This window comes from Choristoneura fumiferana, chromosome 30, assembly GCF_025370935.1.
Source record: "Choristoneura fumiferana chromosome 30, NRCan_CFum_1, whole genome shotgun sequence".
Lineage (NCBI taxonomy): Eukaryota > Metazoa > Arthropoda > Insecta > Lepidoptera > Tortricidae > Choristoneura > Choristoneura fumiferana.
Genome location: NC_133501.1, coordinates 9245851 through 9265812, shown reverse-complemented (window position 1 = coordinate 9265812; position 19962 = coordinate 9245851). Strand labels below are relative to the sequence as shown.

Here is a 19962-nt window from a genome sequence, read left to right as displayed (position 1 = left end):
TTGCTTAGATAATTATGGAGTCGTTTACCGATGACGAGAAATTGCGATATCTATTATTTTTTACATTTTCTTTTGTATCAAAACCGGGAATCCCACAGAACAGAATCCGTGGGAATCCCGGACAAACAGCTGCATCTAGCTCTTTGAAAAAAATATCTAACGTTCAAACCAGTGCCTCAAACAGCTTCAGTGGTCTGTCAAACTTCATAGATAAATATTGATTTTTCAATTTTCGGAAAAGTGCATTTTCTTCGAAACAATGTATGGAATTGCATGTTAAATTGTATGCATTTTGTTGACCAAGACTTGATCTGTGTAGTTTACAAACTTTGAACTGAAGCACGCTGCCGTTCGCTTGCCAAGTGGATTTTAAACTGGTTATTCCGCGTCTTTTTTATATTCTTTTTTAAACGTATTTTAAAAATAAATATTTTTGGAAAAATTACATAAATGATTATTAGTAATCATGCCAAAATGTGCTGTGTGGAGCTGCAGGAATTCGTCAAATAATTTTAGGATAAGAGACGGAGTATCTTTCTTTCAGTGAGTATATTTAAAACTGCTTTTAAATTTACCACGGGCTTTACGGTGGAGGAAAACATCGTAAAGAAAAACATCGGCGAAGTAATTTAATGGTGTGTGTGTGTGTGAAGTTCCCAATCAGCACTGGGCCCGCGTGGGAACTACGGCCAAGCCCTCTCATTCTGAGAGAAGACCTGTGCCCAGCAGTGGGACAGACATTCCTGGATGATGATGAAAATATAATAAGCTGGGGTTGCATAATTTCTATAGCTTATCGAAGTGTACAAATTATTCAATGGGTGCTCATGTTGCACAAAAAATATGTGATCTAAAATCTGGCATAAAATAGGGTTTGCAAATCAAGAAAGAAAAAACTTTTATTTGTAAGTCATACAAAGATTTTCAAATATTGCAAGTTTACTAATCAGTAATCAGTAATTTATGTGCTCAAGCATTGTATGGAAATTGTCCAAATAAAACAAATATAGCGAAAAGGGGGTTAATAAATACTTTTTACTATGTACTTGTATATTTTGTGTTTATGTAATTTGCGAAATGCAAATAAACATTTTCTATTTCTATTTCTATAAATGGTCCCTCATAAATAAAATATCACACTATAAATTGTATATAAACCATCTCTTTGCCCCCTTTTCGCTATATTTGTTTTATTTGGACAATTTTCAGCTACCCCAGGGACCCCCTCCTCGCGAGCCAGTGGTGGTCCGTCCTGGCCCCGGTGGTTGCGGACTCCTTCAAGCCGGCGACAGCAGTTGTGTGCTCCGATCACTTCCACAACCATCATAAGTACATGTGCAAGACACGGCACAGGCTGACGAAGAATGCTGTGCCGGATTTACTGCTGGTATGGTGGTAACACTGTTGATTTATGCAGTACTAAAGCTTACCCGCGGCTTCACACACAAACTATTCGACCAGGTAGTTACAATTGAAATTCTGGGACTTTACAAAATTTATCTGGGAATTCCCAAAATTTAAATCGTGGTCTTTATTAAGGTTGTGTTAAGAACTATACTGTCCAAAATTTCACATTTTGGGAATATCGGGATGAAAAGTAGCCTAATGTGTTATTCTAGATTTCCAGCTATCTACATACCAAATTTCACCCAAATCCGTGCAGCTGTTTAGCATGAAGGAGTTACAAACACACACACACACACACACACACACACACACACACGCACGCACGCACGCACGCACGCACGCACGCACGCACACACACTTTTGCATGTATAATATAATAAGTAGTAATAGCATAGTTCCTGCAGGTAGCGATAACCGAATTCTACGCGGATGGAGAACGGTTCACCGGTTCAGTGGTTTAAACTCAAACTCACTCACATTTTTTTTTTATTGTTTCTATACTAAATAATAATATAATAATAATAAAGCCCTTTATTCTGAACCACAAGCATGAGAAAATAATAATAATAAATTTATAAAAAAAAACTGGTTAAATAATGTCTCGTAGTTCAGCGTGCCTGTTGGCATAGGCCTCCTCCAACCTTTTCCATTCGGTTCTGTCGCGTGCTACCCTTCTCCACTGGTGTCCAGCTGTTAGTTTTAAATCGTCCTCCCATCTTGTCTGTTGACGTCCACGGCAGCGCTTGCCGTCTCTAGGGTACCAATCCGAGACAATCTTGCTCCATTTCTCTTGTGGATCCCTGATCATGTGTCCCATGTTTCTATACTAAATCACAATTAAATTAAGTATAGGTCCAAATTAAATACATACAATGAGGGCTATCGCGTATGAATTCGCCACCAGAGGCGCTAGTGTAGCGTGAGGTCTCCGAAATGTCAAATCTCATAGTTTTTGGGTGAGCTACGCGGGTTTATTTATAATTAGAATAAATTAATTATGGCAAATATGCGTTCCGGGGCAATGAATGTCTGTGTTTTGAGACTGTTTTGTCTTTCGGAAACCTTTGTCCTCCCTTTTTTCTGAACAAAACAGGGACTATGCAACACTGTGGCATGCTCGATATTTTTATGGTACGGTTTTAAGGTGTATTAAATATGATTTTAATCTAAACTTTGTTTTCACGCCCGTAATAACAGACTTTGAAAGCCATACTTAAAAACCTCGCGCAACAGCGCGCCATCTAGTGAGACAAAAAACGATAGCTCTCATTCTAAGTCAACAAGCAAAATGATATTAATGTCACAAATAAATACACACATTTATTGACATAAAAAAGCACACACTACATCACAAAAAAGACACAGTAAAAACATAAATAGAAGAAGAGAGAAAAATTAGAGACATGCTGACATAATGTGACGTGATGAAGTAACAAACAAACAACTTAAAACTTTCACATTTATAATATATTTTTTTTTATTCGACTGGATGGCAAACGAGCAAGTGGGTCTCCTGATGGTAAGAGATCACCACCGCCCATAGACAACTGCAACACCAGGGTATTGCAGATGCGTTGCCAACCTAGAGGCCTAAGATGGAATACCTCAAGTGCCAGTTATTTCACCGGCTGTCTTACTCTCCACGCCGAAACACAACAGTGCAAGCACTGCTGCTTCACGGCAGGATTAGCGAGCAAGATGGTGGTAGCAATCCGGGCGGATCTTGCACAAGGCATATATTAGGGCATTTCTATCTACCTTTGTACCCTGAGTTTATCTCTCCGATTTCAACAATTTGAGAGGTAGACTCAGTCCATGATTCCGAGCTGGATAAACAAGGGGTCCGGATGTGCCCCAAAACAAAAGCAAAAGCTAAACTCGATTTAAGACCTGAGTTATCCGTTACAATATTATTTAACGAGCGGTATTTAAGCTAGCAAAGTGTTTGTTTGTCTGTATCCAGCTAGGACCTGCTTCCACCCTGCGGCGGTCCAAGACAATGCTGCCTCAGCACGATGGCCTCGAGTCATCAGACGACGAAACTAACATGATAGTGGTAAGTGTTTTAAGGACGTGCAGTTTAAATACTAGCATCGAACCGAATCGCGAAAGCCGTGGTGGCCTAGTGGTTTGACCTTCGCCTCTCAAGCAGAGGGTCGTGGGTTCAAACCCCGGCTCGCACCTCTGAGTTTTTCGAAATTCATGTGCGGAATTACATTTGAAATTTACCACGAGCTTTGCGGTGAAGGAAAACATCGTGAGGAAACCTGCGCAAACCTGTGAAGAAATTCAATGGTGTGTGTGAAGTTCTCAATCCGCACTGGGCCCGCGTGCGAACTAGTGCCCAAGTCCTCTCATTCTGAGAGGCCTGTGCCCAGCAGTCGGACGTATATAGGCTGGGATGATGATGATGATCCAACCGAAGTTTCCGTTTTGGCAAGGTTCGGTTGCGACTGAACATTGTACTGTCAAACTCTTTATTGTACACTAGTCGTTTGTCGCTATCCCGCGGGAACGACGCTATTTTCCGAGATAAAACTATCCTATGTCCTTCCTCGGGACTCAAACTATCTCTACCGAATTTCATCAGACTCCGTTCAGCGGTTTACACGTAACAAACAATCAGACTCACAAACTTTCTCATTTATAATATTAGTTGAATCTTATCTTATCTTATCTTATTGTTAGGGGTCCTTGCGGATACACTTCGACCCGTAGGGATCTTTTGTGTAATTACCCCTCCTTCGCACTTACTGCATTGCTTTTATCACATCGTACATTAGTGGGATTATATTTTCCATTTGTTTCAGGATATACCTGAAATTCTAAGGCCACCCTCGGAATCTACGGTAGGTATTAGAATTAGAGATGCAACGGATAGATACCGGAGAATGATGGGCCACAGATATAGATTACATGTGTAATCTAGTTGGTATACTCGTACTCTAGTTATTCTACTCTACTAAATACTCTAGGTTCTCTTTTAATAATCTACACCACATTTTTCTTCATTTACATTATTTTTGACAGACTAGAAACTACATACCTCGTCAATCTCGTAATTATGTTCATGGCCAAATAGGAAAAAAAAATCTCCAATATGCTTGGAAATGTCCGCCTAACTGTCGCAAATATAGTACACGAAATTCTTTCTTAAGGGGCTCCTAGACTGTCTAACATGTGAGTAAGAGAGGGACACCAATAGTTGCCGGCCACAAACTGCAGTGAAAATATGGCCCGTCTACGAGCCGCTTTATAGACTGCCACAAATTAAAAAAATATATTATGTTGTGCCTACTATCGTAGTCAATCTAAACAGCCAAATATTCGTAAAGAGCAAATCTCTCATACAGTTTCACTCTTTTTTTAACATTTCGACTTCAAGCACAATTCAAATACCATAATAATATAGTAAATTGTCGAATTAAGTAAAAAGCTCTCAGTACCACTTTAAACTGTAATTTTAATTTAGATATAAAAAGTTTAATTGCATTTAAATTTATATTTTTAATTGATATAATGTAATTTGTTTTTAAATTAAATTATTTCTAATGAAATGGCATTATGAGTCGTACCGTGTACTTTAAAAAATAAACAAGTATCGCGGGAAAGTAGAAGTGTCAAAAACCAAAAAAGTGAGAAAACCGTGTCCAAGCAGTCAATTTAATATTTTAATTTTTTTTTCTTTATTTCCTCGCATTATTGGAGAAAAGCAATATGCCTCAGCGGAAATGGTAACTCGTGGATTCGTATAAATTTATAGATATCGTATAACTACTCATCCACGAATTGCTTTTTCCCAATCTCGGCAATAATGTACTATTTTTTTTATAATAGTAGTGGTATTGTAGAGTTATGTATAAATGAACCTTTTGTGGGTTTCAGGTTTGCAGAGTTTGCCTGATGACCGAAGGGCGAATGAAGCGCGTCACGGAAGATAACTACGAGGATGACTATAAGCAAGTTACGGGTGTAAAGGTACGGACAGAGTTGAGCATAACACCGTTAATCCGTTAATTAACGAAGTAATTTTATTCGAGTTAGTTTTTATTGAGTAACCGTTCCGTTAATTTAACTCTAGTCCATCAATCGTTGATCCAGTGCCTAAGTGCCTACTATTTCACATCTCGGCCTATACATGTCCCAATGCAAGGCACAGAACTTCTCTCAGAACGAGAGGGCTTGGGCCGTAATTCCCACGCGGACCTAGTACGGATTGGAATCTTCGCATAAACCATTGAAAATATCGCTAGATGGCGTTAGTATCGTAAGGGTTTTTGACGTTACGGTCTTGCTTGCAATTGGCTCATTTAGTTATTAGCCAATGAGGGCTATCACCGCTAGAGGCGCTAGTGTAGCCAGAGGTCTCTAAAACGTCAAATTTCAATGTTTTTGGGTGAGCTACGCGGGTTTATTTAATAATTAGAATAATTTTGTGAATATTTTGCATTACCTGAAATTAATTATAGCAAATATGCGTAACGGGGCAATGAATGTCTGTGTTTTGAGACAGTTTTGTCTTTCGGAAACCTTTGTCCTCCCTTTTTTCCGAACAAAACGGGACTACGCAACACTGTGGCATGCTCGATATTTTTATGGTACGGTTTTAAATGTAAATTTTGTTTTCACGCGCGTAATAACTAACTAGTGGTTAGTTATACTTCAGGTAGGATCTTTGTCTAAAGTGGCGCCAACTGGTGAGCGCGAAAACGGTAGCCCTCATTGGCTCATTCAGCTATTAGAGAATTGCAAGCAAGCCAGACCGTAACGTCAAAAACCTCACGATACTAACGCCATCTAGCGATATTTCTCCTGTCTTTTAGCCCTCATTGCTTGGCTGGTTTGCGCAAGTTTCCTCAGTATCAGGCGCAGTTAGGTTTGAATTAATGGTCAAATTGTAGCACACTTTTCTCGGTATTTCGAATACAAATGGACTATAGATGTATTTTGTTTCTTTTCTTTTGTACAATAAAGAGTTAACATACATACATACTAAAAATACCTCCATGTACATTTATCAGCGGTATTTATTATGTTTTTATTAAAGAAGTTAACACAATTTTAAATAGTTTCGTTGTTTAATTTAATACGTATACAAATTAAACCGTTAAGTTTCAAATGTTAAAATAAATGGAGTATAGGCATGCTATAGTAAATAAATAAATAAATAAATATCACGGGACAATTCACACCAATTGACCCAGTCCCAAAGTAAGCTTAGCAAAGCTTGTGTTATGGGTACTAAGCAACGGATAAATATTATTATAGTATACATTGCAAACATTTTTCTAACATAGTGTATCACCGATGACTCCTAAGTTACGGGACAGAATAACAAGTTGATTGACCCAGGTACGAACGGATTTGAACTGACAATCGAAAAAGTCATTATAGTTTTCAATCTTGGTCCCAGTGGAACAAGGAAGACAAGCTGCCTCAGCACCTGTGCTGGGAGTGCGGCCAGCGGCTGCGGGCGGCCGCTACCTTCAAGAAGAAGGCCCTCGCTGCCCACAGCTTGTTACACGAGTTGCGGAGCGACCAGAGTTTCGTGAGTTCTTTACTTACTTAAGGGCTTAAGGTCACAACTCATTAGAGCCATCCGGCACCCGACCACCACCGCCTCGACTTTCGGCGTCCACTCGTTGCCGACAGGTGGTCCACGGGTGGACGCCGCGTTGACAACGAGTGGACCTCGCGTGGTCCACGAATTTCCTAGTAGTCACGGCTGGCTGTCACCGAGTGGTCCACTCGCCGTCCGCGCGTGGCCTCGCGAGTGAGGCGATCCGGTGACGCAAGGAGTTGATGTAGTGAGCGCATGCCCATACAAATACATATGAAGAATACTAACCGCTCGAGGGTTTTAATTCAAGTAAATATGGCTACCCTACTTGCAACAAATCCACATGAATAACAATAAAGAAACCTTAATAGATTTAAAAATATATATGTCGGCGGCCGATAGTAAAATCCGCCAGATCACGAAATTCCTAGACATATCATGAGATGGCGCCATTAAAAATAAAATCTTGATCTTTTTTTTCTTTTCAGCTAACCCTCAACGACATAAAGCTAATAGATCGCAATTACCATCAGCTAGTGTCAAATTTGACAGAAAAACACTTTCCGCCAAACCAGTACTTGTCCTATACGACAATTAATAACAACAAAATATTCCGACAACAAGATACCGAATTGATAAAACTATTAAGATCTGATTCCAAAAAGAAATATACTGAAAAAGCTAACGTATTAAACACAAATGGAAATATAGAAACTGAAGATGAAATGAAGCAGTTCTGCGAGAGACGTGATTATGCAAAATTAAGCGTGACTGATAAGGACAGTTATACAGACACTTACAATAATATAAACCCCAATAGTGAAGATACAAGTTTCACGGAAGCCTACAAAAATGAAAGCCCTAAAGAAGACATTTTAACAGATTATAGAAACTTGGAAAATAACTACAGCTTGAGATTAACTGACGATTACAAAAATTCGAATCCGAATTGTGACGCAAACTTAGATACTTACAATAATGTACAAAACAGCATCGATACTTACAATAATGTAAACGATGGTTCGTATATGCCAACTTACAAAAACTTAGATGGTTATGATAGTCTGAAATTTATTGACGCTTACAATTATTCAGACCCAAATACTGATGGCTCGAATTTGGCTACTTATAAAAATATAGATAGCGACTCTGGTACTTACAAAAACTTAAACCCTAATCCAATTTACAAAGACTTAGATACCAAAGACTTGCCCATTTATAACAACTTAGACGCAAATAAAACGGAATACACTGAAAAAAACACACATATTTCTGAAAAAAATCACGTTGATTCAAATGTCAAAGATGACGTTCACAAATACGATTCGGACGAATCTGACATTCTTGTAATAGATGCTGGTAATGACACTAATTTACTAGATAATGTGACACTAGAAACAGTAATAAAGTCTGAATATGTGGGTGCTAGTGATGGCGGAATGTCGATAGATGAATTGATCGATATTTATAATAATGATGGTGATGGTGATGAGAGATTGCAGGAGTTGAATGATCGGTTTGGGGATGAGGCGACTGTGAAAATTGAGCAAGGGTAAGTTTAATGTTGTACTCAGAGACGCTAATGAGGGCTACCGTTTTCGCGCTCACCAGTTGGCGCCACTGTAAAGGTCATACCTGAAGTATAGTGGTTAGTTTGTTATTACGGGCGTGAAAACAAAATTTACATTTAAATCATATTTAATACCTTAAAACCGTACCATAAAAATATCGAGCATGCCACAGTGTTGCGTAGTCCCGTTTTATTCGCAAAAAGGGAAGACAAAGGTTTCCAAAAGACAAAACTGTCTCAAAACACAGATATTCATTGCTCCGTAACGCATAATTGCCATAATTAAATTAATTTCTGGTAATGCAAAATATTCACAAAATTATTCTAAATATAAATAAATCCGCGTAGCTCACCCAAAAACTATGAGATTTGACATTTCGTAGACCTCACGCTACACTAGCGCCTCTAGCGGCGAATTCATACGCGATAGCCCTCATTGGTTCATGAAAAACACATCCTCGCACATCTTTGGTGGAAACACAGCCTTAAGAACCCATGTGATATTATTATGAAATTATAATAAACCCACACCAGTATTCAGTTCTCGTTATGTCACAGTTACATAAACTACTATTATATTATATTGTTTCAGCTGGGGCACCCAAAGGAGAACAGAGAGTAACTCTCCTCGTGAAAAAAACACGCAGGAGACCGCTGCTCAGAGGATGGAACCTAAGTCTTATAAACCAGATGTGCTCACGTAAGACGTTTTCTAGTAATCGAGTTAATCCTATGTTACTAATTATCTTATTATCCTGTGTTCTTTTATTTTCATATGTTTTTATGTACAATAAAGAGTTTTACAATACAATATCAACACACAGAAGGGCCAATCAACTATTTTACCGACACTTTGGCGTCTCCTGCGTTATCAAAATTGTCTCTGGTGTTACCAAAAAATCGTACTTCCAACAAGATATTTCATTGTTAATAGCTTAAACTTACGTCGGATGGCATGTTATTCATGTACACCATCAATTAAATTACAGAAAAAACATTTACTTACAAAATCTTCAAATGTTTGAAAAATGTCCGCGGACAGATTAGTGTCGGTAAAATAGTCGATTGGTCAGAATACAACAACACAATACAACACAATATACAATATTATAAATGCGAATTTAAAGTTTGTGAGTGAGTATGTTTGTTACTTCTTCACGCTGGAACGGCTGGACGGATTTGGATGAAATTTGGCAAAAAGTTAGTTTATGACCTGGATTAGACCATAGGATACTTTTCATTCCGATATTCCCACAGGATAGGGATACGAACTTGAAATTTTGGACAGCTGTTCTTAAGATTGGTTTTTTGGAATCTTTTTGTATTTTTTATTTCAATTCCAAATTTTTACTTTTACGGTCATCCCAGTAGTAGTGGTGTAGCGGTATAGTACGCGGTACGGAATACCGAGGACCTGGGTTCGATGCCCAGTGCTGGTCTCATTTTTCTGGTTTTTCTGTGCATCTATATTTCAGTTTGTATTTTCAATTTAAACTGTTCTTAACACAACCTTAATGAAGAATTTTGTAAAATCCCGGAATTTGAATTGTAACTACCAGATCGAATAGTTTACGCGTGCGAAGCCGCGGGTAAAATCTAATTTTATACATATAAAATGTTGCTTTATTTTAATTATTTTTCAGCGGCAACACCAGTCATTTACGGGCATACGAAAAGTTGAACCAGTCTCTGTTCACACTAACCCCCGTATCAGAGGCTGAACAAATTGCAGATATCTTCAAGAGACAGGTAGGTACCTAATACCCTTTCAGTCCATATTCTTACTGATGGGCACAATGGTCTCCGGGAACTTCATAACGGTTTTATATCATACTTGTATTTTATCGGAAAAGTTCGTACCTATTTATTGTATTTTTTTTTATTCCACTGGATGGCAAACGAGCAAGTGGGTGTCCTTATGGTATGGAGGGATCCATTAGTTTCAGTACTGACTGGCATTTTTATTTTGACATATTTGACACTAAGGGGCTGTTTCACCATCCATTGATAATCAACTATTTTACCGACATTTTGGGCGTCTCCTGCGTTACCAAAATTGTCTCTGGCGTTACCAGAAAATCGTACTTCCAACAAGATATTTCACGGTTTAATAGGTTGAACTTACGTAGGATGGCTTGTATTCATGTACACCATCTATTAAATCACAGAAAAACATGTTTACTTACAAAAATCTGCAATTGTTTGAATATTGTCGCGGACCGATTAGTGTCGGTAAAAAAGTTGATTGGTCCGTGTTAACTGACGGTTAAATGTGATGCCGTCTCCGTCTATTCGAACAAAACAAATAGAGACGGCATCACATTTAACCGTCAGTTGACACTAATCAATGAGTGCTGAAACAGCCCCTAAATAATCATCATCATCCCAGTCTATATACGTCCCACTGCTGGGCACAGGTCTCCTCTCAGAATGAGAGGGCTTGGGACGTAGTTCCCACGCGGGCCCAGTGCGAATTGGGAACTACACACACACCATTGAATTGCTTCGCAGGTTTGTGCAGATTTCCTCCCGATGTTTTCCTTCACCGCAAAGCTCGTGGTAAATTTCGAATGTAATTTCGCACATTAATTTCGAAAAACTCAGAGGTGCGAGCCGGGGTTTGAACCCACGAACCTCTGCTTGACAGGTCATAGGTCTAACCGCTAGGCCACCACGGACTAAATAATAAAGTTCCTAATTAATGGATATTTTCAAGGTGGATGCAGACCGCTTCCAATCGAAGCAACTGGAGGTCCATGGGGGAGGTCTATGTCCAACAGAGAACCTCCTGCGGCTTATATGATGATCAATGGATATGAAAATGTTACATGAATAATTGATAGACACTCGGGTGTCGTCTTACCCCGAATGAGATCCTACTTTTCCCGATGGAAAACCAAATCTGTACACTATTGAACTTCTTCACTGGTGGCTCGCTACGCTCACATCGTAACCCACGCCACTCGCCTTTTTTCAACACTCTTATACAATTGTCTACGGCCCACAGCTGGGCAAAGGCCTCTCCCTTGGATTCCCAACTTGTCCTGTCGGCAGCTAAGTCTTACTGCTGTATAATATACTATTATGATTCCAGGACACGTTCCGGTTCAAACGCGCCCGTTTCAAGTGCTACTTGTGCTTCCGGAGTTTCCAAGCACGGCGGGCTTACGACACGCATATGTTGCGGCACGACGCGGTAGGTGGCGCTACTGTTGTCATCCCAGCCTATGCAAGGTGTTAGACCACACCCGCGACCACACCGCTGCTTAAAAAACGGCGACGGTGCCGAATCGCAATGACGTGCCGTAAACGTCAACAGCCTTATTCATAAAAAATCCTTAATTGAGGTTTGATCGGTCTGTTACTTAGCAGACTGATGAAGCTTGTTAGACGGTTGTCAAGAAGTATGATTCATAAACGCTTGCTAGCAGTCTGCTAGTTGTTGAGCTGCTGATAGACGGATTAGACGCGTTATGTTGGCCATCTTGACAAATCAAAGACAAAAATGGCCTCATCGATAATAAAAAAAAAATTGACAGCAGTGACAGCAAATTAGCAGGAAAAAAGCGAGATGTTTGTTTTCCCGCCATTTCCGATCCGCATGTTTATGTTTAAGTGCAAAAAGCCGTAATTATGATAATCATCCAAATTTATTTTTCTCATATTTATTGTTAGTAAAGTAGCAGTAATTTTAGAGGATTTTTAAATACAAATTCCTGAAAATAATTTTTCCTGGTTTTTTTTTAATCTTTGCGTAACTTCACCCTTCACTAAAAATATCTTCGGTATGGTATTTTGCTCTTGTCAAAGTCAGCTGTTCAAACTTGTGGCGGCCATTTTGTGACTTAGCAGGGAGATAAAGGAGGGTCTACGGTCCTCTAACTTTAGCAGAGCCTTGATCGACTGATTAGCGCTAACAGACGTTTATGAATCACGTTTTTTAGCATCGGGCCTTCAAGGAGGCTCTAACTTTTTATGAATAAGGCTGCAAGACTTTACCACATGCTCTCTACCAAAAGTCGTGACGTTTACGGCACGTCACTGCGATTCTGCAACGTCTGTTTAAGCAGCGGTGTGGAGGACATGCGACACAAACGGTGCGCATAACACACATACACAATACATTAAGCGTTCACAACTTGACTATTTATTTATTTCTCTATTGTACTACTTAAATAATAATATTAATAAAACCATTTATTGCCACATAAAATAAGACTATACAGTAAAAAAAAACAACAGCAGTTGTGCAAGGTCCGCCCGGATTGCTACCACCATCTTGCTCGGTAATCTTGCCGTGAAGCAGCAGTGCTTGCACTATTGTGTTTCGGCGTGGAGAGTAAGACAGCCGGTGAAATTACTGGCACTTGAGGTATCCCATCTTAGGCCTCTAGGTTGGCAACGCATCTGCAATACCCCTGGTGTGGCAGGTGTTTATGGGCGGTGGTTATCTCTTACCATCAGGAGACCCACTTGCTCGTTTGCCATCCAGTCGAATAAAAAAAAAAGGTGGCAATGGGCTCAGGCATAAGCTGCGAGCAATAGTATATTACTGCAGAGGCTGGGAAAGAAAGGCTTGCAGGCTTCGCTCGGCCGGATAGGTATTCGAGGCTGGCATGTTCTTTCACGCCGAGGCTTGTATAGTGCTTTTCTTAAACATGCACTAAAAGAAATAAAAACTCCTAGAAATGAAGGCTTTATTCGTAAGACAACTAAAATTGTACCAGACTCAAATTATAACTACTATCTATATAAGTGTTTATTTCATTGTAACATGATTTTAAAACGTTAAAATAATCCCAAGAAAATTAAATTGCTATAAAACATGTGTGTCGACCGGATGGCTAAGTGGTTAGAGAACCTGACTACGAAGCTTGAGGTCCTGGGTTCGAATCCCGGCCGGGGCAGATATTTGTGTGAATAACACAAATGTTTGTTCTCGGGTCTTGGATGTTTAATATGTATTTAAGTATGTATTTATCTATATAAGTATGTTTATCCGTTGCCTAGTATCCATAGTACAAGCTTTGCTTAGTTTGGGACTAGGTCAATTGGTGTCAAGTGTCCCATGATATTTATTTATTTTTTATTTATATAACGGACTGCAACAATAAAAAATCACGTTTCTAAATGAAACTTTTGAAATGACAATGGAACTTACTTGCAAAATGGCTAAAGCCCAAGTCCAGTCAATCAAAAAAAAAATGACACTTGTCAATTTTCCCGCCAAAACTTTTTTTTTCGTGTTTGCTGTTCGGCTTTTAGGGCCATTATACACGAACTGCAGCCCATTTAATCAGCTACATTAATACTTTATTATGTAAATTATATTTTTATTATATAATTTTTATATATTTACATATAAAATATTCATGGTCCTGTGAATTTATTCAGTAACTAATAAAAGAACCATAGAAATTCAGATTATTAATTTCAAGTCGTGGATGTGTGTCGTGTGCCTTTATCGTGGATATTTGACATTTTGCATTGAAACAAAAGACTGTTGTCTTGCAGGCCTGCAACAGTAAATTTTGAAGCCTGTTTCATGGAACACAACATAAACATTACATAGCAAAGTTTTGTTGTACAGTCCAACGGCGCATTTGAGTGCACGGTGTGCAAGGCGCGCCAGAAGAGCACTCGCGCCGTGCGCACACACATGCACGGACACCACAGCGTGCGGATCAGCTGCAACGACTGCGGCTTCGTCACCATGAACAGGTCACTAAAAGGGAAATCATATTTAATACTATTTTATGTAACAGCTGTATAACATATCGCTACGCTCACATCGTAACTCACGCCACTCGCCTTTTTATTTGATCTGTACAACTATAGTACTTAATGGTTTGCAAATACTTAAAATTTTGGGACACTTAATGCAAATGTGGTGACATATAATGATCTGGCATTGACATCCTGGTAGTGCGGACAGGATCGTCTCCACAGGACGGAGCTCCTTACAGTTAATGGTATGAAAATTTACTTTAGATGACAGTGCAAGTACAGTCAGTCAGAAAAGCTTGTCTTAAAAAAATTTTTTTAAGAAGAAATCATTTCCCTATTTTTTTCAGGAGCGTAGCAAGGAGTCATGAGAAATGGCATGCCGGGACCATATACCAATGTCCGCACTGCCCTAGTCAATTTGAGTAAGTCTAATAACAATCAGGGGCTGTTTCATCCATTGATTAATTGTAACTGACGGACACATGTGATGCCGTCTCTGTCTATTCGAACAAAACAAACAGAGACGGCGTCACATTTATCCGTCAAATTAATTTTCACTTCTCATGCTCGTAAAGTTCGTGTTTATGCTTGATCTAGGCGACATAAAATGTTTTTTTATGTTCTAGTGCATAAAGTAAAATCATCGTCTAAGACCAAGGTATTCAGGTGTCAGCAACCACAAACGAAAGTTTCTACATATTTTTTAAATTATATAATAATAAAAATTAATCAACAAAACTAAAAAAATATAATTATATAGTAATTCATGAAAAATAAAAGGTACATAGTAAGTCAACAATAAGAACGCCTCGGGTAAAATGGCTCGTTTTATGCTCTTGTTGTATAATAGAAAAAGAAATGAAATCTTTATTCTCATAATATTTAGTTAGTATAAAACTTATTACCAACAAAAACATTAAATTCGTTTTCTGGTTTGGTCGCAGTTGGCAGCAGAAAAGGTGGAGGTTATCAATTCGGTTGTATTTTTTATGTTTGTTACCTCCGAACTCCATCATTTATGAACCGATTTGAAAATGTTTTTTTTTGCGTTCGTCTATAATGCCTTCAATTAGGTCCCATAAGCACCAAATCAGGTCTGATGATTGGATCCTAAGGAAATCAAGGGAAGTCTTCAAATAATGTAGGGACACCTATGGCAATATGGATATATTTAGTACTTAGTAACTCGTGCATTTGCTTTTGAAAATCATCATTTGGTGAAGTGGAACTGATGATGAAGACCACAGTTAACCACCGGAGATACTCAATAACAAGTATTTTTCGGGTTGAGTTCAATTACTTTAACACAGTTGCTAAGCAATGCAATCGTAATGCATAATATGGTGAAATGGCACGGGTGGTGAAGCACCAGGACTCCTCAATAATGAACGTCTCTGCGTCGGAAAAAGCAATCTTTCGTAAAAAGTGACGCGCAGTTGATATTAAACTATTGTATCTTTGATTATTTACACAAAAAGCGTGAAAAAAATATATATAACAAAAAATAGAACCGACTTAACAGGTAGAAAATTATTTTAATGGTTTTTCTGTAGTCGGTTAAATTTTTTGTTATAATTTATTTATTCTAGTAACAAATGGTTTCTGACGGGGTCTCTGTTTTAATCTAATCTAACCTAGCTTACTTTTCTGGTAGCGATTTCTTATCTATTCTAACGTATTTTACCGAACAAACAATATTTGTCAAAAAGTGATTCTACAATTTTAATAAGTTGGTATTGTAATGATGTTAAAACATTTTTGTCGGACGAACTGTACTTAATGTAATATTTGCAAGCTAGTATTTAATATTTCAACTAAAGTAAAGAGTAAAGTTTTCTGATTCATCGGTATCATCCCTTGTAATCTAATTATTCTAAGCAAAGAAAGAATTATTATTATTTTTAATAATAAAAAGAGATTTTAAAACTTATTGCATTATTTTTTTATTAAATATGTTTCATTCAAGTAAATAGTCGTTGAAACGAAAATTCGAAATAAAAATGGAATGACCAAATATTATATTAAACATTTTCTGCGAAACCGAATTCTATGAAATTTCTATCTGCGAAAGAAGGGATCATAGTTTTCTTTCTAATCGAAGGTTTTCTCTTTCAGTCAAGAGTCGACATACAAAAGCCATCTCCGCACTCGGCACGTACACGCGTTTGCGTGCGCAATATGCGGATTCACGTTCGTCAGTCGCAAGGGGTTGGCTGTGCATCGGTGCAAGCGGCACGCGGACGCTGACCAGGTAAGCAAGCGCTATAGTAGACAGAAACCCACTTTAAAGTGATTGAAACAGGCGTTACTTCGCGGAGGTCCATATCCATATCAATTAACTCGGACTTGCCCGATTTTTTTTGTGTTTGTCAAGTCTATTTTTAAAATTGTTCACTGATGGTGCACTTAATACGGTATTTGACTATTTTTGTATATGTTTTATAAATTAAAAATTCACAATGCCTGTTATCGAATAGAAAAATATTTTTTAAGCTACCTTTACAAATAACAAAGTTATAAAGGTTTGAAATTCAAGATTAGACAGAGAAAGACATACTGGCATGTGACGTCACACGCCAGTACCGCCATACTTGCTGCATAGAGAAAAGCGTTTGAGAAAGAGACAGGTATACAGATTTTTCAAAAAATCACTATAAATCCAATTTTCAACCGATTTAAATTTTCACTTCGCTAAACAATAACTGTATATCTATATTTTCAAAATAATATTAAGATATTGCAAATTAAGGAGTTGTCAAATACCGTATTGTTTGTAGTTTATCTATTTAAACCATATATTATGTACATTATATTTTTTTCCCAGATTCCATTGCTTGGCCCGCATTGCGACGTGTGCGAGCTGCGCTTCGTATCAGAAGAGGCTTACACCAGACACCTTAAGATGTCCTCGCAACACCGCCCAGAGGATTCACCGTAAGTCCACCTTATTCCACGTTTCATACAAAAGGCCGTAGTTAGGGAGGGGGGCACCAAGTAGATACAATCAAACAATTTGATTCCTAGGCCACGGTAGAACCTTGTCACTGTGACATTTTAAGTCATCCAATAAGCGTTGGTATAAACAAATCAAGTTTATCTACTATGGTAGGGTCAGTGGCGTATCAGACTATGGCAAGCCGAGAGATATGTTTTAGTATTTTTTTATAATTTAATGTACCTACATCCATCTTGTTGCCGTAAACTTCAATGTTCAGTTTGGACGAGCTTACCAAAGCGCGCAGAAAGCAGACATAGGTACACTTGGAGTCCACAGGAGGGACAATTTGGTCCGTTTCCGAACTCATTCTCTCCCACAGGCACTGCACTTTACACCGCACTAAAACCAGAATACCTAAGCACTTTTTTATTTTTTGAAATGATTGCATCAAATCACAACGCCACGCTACGGCCCACGGTTCGAAATAAACAATCATGAAGTTAGTTACAAGTTATTCATCTCGCCCGCGCACTCGCGTTCCAAACCAAACGCAACAAACTTCACACCGTAAGCCAGATTCAAAATTGCAAAGAAAGTGCTACATATGCAGCTATACATAGATATTTGCAAAACTAACGTTTTCCTAAGTATGAAGAGAGCGTTTGGAAGCCCCGTAAAAGCCCACGAGAGCGAGCGAGATGTCATGCTATTTACAATGTACGCCACTATCGCCGTGTAGACTCGCCGCGCCGCCGCCGGTCGCAATCAGCGCCACTAGCCATGCCGCGGATTACTTACGCAATTCTTAGTATTTTACGTAAAATAAAGCGCGCTAAATTATTAAAGTGATTTTATTAGAACTTTTTTTCTCGTTTGGACGTTGTTCGGTTTATAAGGCAAGCCCGGCTTTTGGGCTTCTATGTAAGGATCGCCACTGGGTAGGGTTCTACCTCTACAGTGGCCTAGTAATCAAATTGGTTGACTGTACCTATTTGGTACACGGTGTTTTTGTTAACTTTGAAGATGGTTCAGTTCATACGAAATAAATTTTCATTTTTTTTACTTTTTCGGGTTCCGTACCTCAAAAGGAAAAAACGGAACCCTTATAGGATCACTTTTTGTCCGTCTGTCTGTCTGTCAAGACCCTTTTTCTCAGGAACCCGTGGAGGTATCAAGCTGAAATTCATATCAAATACTCAGTTCTACTGTCCCTTGGGCCTATGAAACAATCAAACTTCTAAGCCAACGCAATCAAAAGATACAGCCGTTTATGCTGCAAGTTTTCGACACTCGCAAGGGAATCAAAACCTACAGGGTACTTCCCGTGAACTCAGAATCTTGAAATTTGGTATGAAGCAACGTCTTATAGCACAGATAAAGGAAAAATTGCGAAAAGCGTAAATTTTTAGTTACATCATATAATAAAAATATTTTTAATAATTTGTACGGCCGGTTGGCCGATTTTTTTTTTCATTTAATTTCATAAATAAACAGTCATTGATCATTGTTATTTCAGGTCAAACGTTGCCCACTAAATTACGAAGACTACAGATCGATCATACCACAGTTTAAATACGACTATTTGGAAATAGTTACTAGGTATAGGTACGTAACCTGGTTTTATTTGTAACTCTGTGAATGATGTTACAGAAAATAGTATTATTCAAATATTTTAAAAACAGACTACTTAATTTTTCTTATATTCAATGTTTCTAAACTTTGATATTAATGTACAATAAATAATATGTGTATGATAAAATAATCAGTATTATTTAATGTTAGATGTGGATTTTGCTGGCAATTTCATGTACAGTCAGCAGCAGAAGTGGATGAGAGTTTACGGTGCTCAAAATCATCTACACACGACTTTATTGCCAAGATAAATGGAGTGTTTAGATCATTTTCAGCGCCGTAATTCTTCGCGATTTTCGCTCGCTGGTCGTACATAATTATTATCTAAGCTATGAAAATATCTTAAATAAATAAGTTAAAAAAAATCTACTTCTACTGCTGTCTGTTATTAGGTAAGTTTTTGCTAAAAAAAATCGGGCAAGTGCGAGTCGAACTCGCGCACGAAGGGTTCCGTGCCATTATCTATACAACATTAGACATTAGCAAAAACAAACAAGTTTGTTGTACGGGAGCCCCCTTAAATATTTATTTTATTTTAATATAATTATTTATTTTTAAAGTGATTATACAACTAAATATTCTGTGAATATTACAAGTGTCTTGTTGCCGTTATTAATAACGAGCCAAAAACGGCAAAAAAAACGTTTGTTGTATGGAAGCCCCCCTTAAATAGTTATTTTATTCTGTTTTTAGTATTTTTTGTTATAGTGGCTACAGCAATACATAATCTGTGAAAATTTCAAGTGCCTAGCTATTACGGCTCAAGAGATAGAGCCCTTTGACAGATAGACGGACAGACAGACAGCGGAGTCTCAGTAATAGAGTTCCGTTGGGAACCCTACGGCTTCTTCGTCGGTATCACTCTTGACAGAGTGGTCGTGGTCATCGCTTCAGGTAAGCTTCACAACGTTTGATGGCCGCCTTCCTCGAATGTAGTGTATGAGCCATTTAAAAACCCTACGTACGGAACCCTAAAAAACGTTTCTTTCGAAATGTATAAAAAATATCCAAATGTTTAGTTTATCCGGTCACTGGAAGTGGATTAAAATTAGTTTAAAAATATTTAATTAAAGCAGGCACAAATAGAAATCTACGATATTTTTCATTTTTAAAGTAAATTGCCTATGA

At 38.2% G+C, this 19962-nt stretch overlaps 1 protein-coding gene across 1 annotated transcript; it reads left to right on the top strand.

The window, feature by feature from the left end:
• Positions 1-204: 204 nt before the first annotated feature.
• Positions 205-19724, top strand: LOC141444835 (uncharacterized). The gene is made up of 15 exons (XM_074110546.1): positions 205-543; positions 1210-1387; positions 3371-3463; positions 4218-4256; positions 5293-5385; positions 6821-6955; positions 7456-8519; positions 9130-9237; positions 10181-10286; positions 11632-11733; positions 14128-14258; positions 14612-14686; positions 16380-16515; positions 17089-17198; positions 18719-19724. The coding sequence occupies exons 1-15, from the start codon at positions 467-469 to the stop codon at positions 18735-18737; spliced, it is 2466 nt and encodes an 821-aa protein (XP_073966647.1). The 5' UTR covers positions 205-466; the 3' UTR covers positions 18738-19724.
• Positions 19725-19962: the final 238 nt, after the last annotated feature.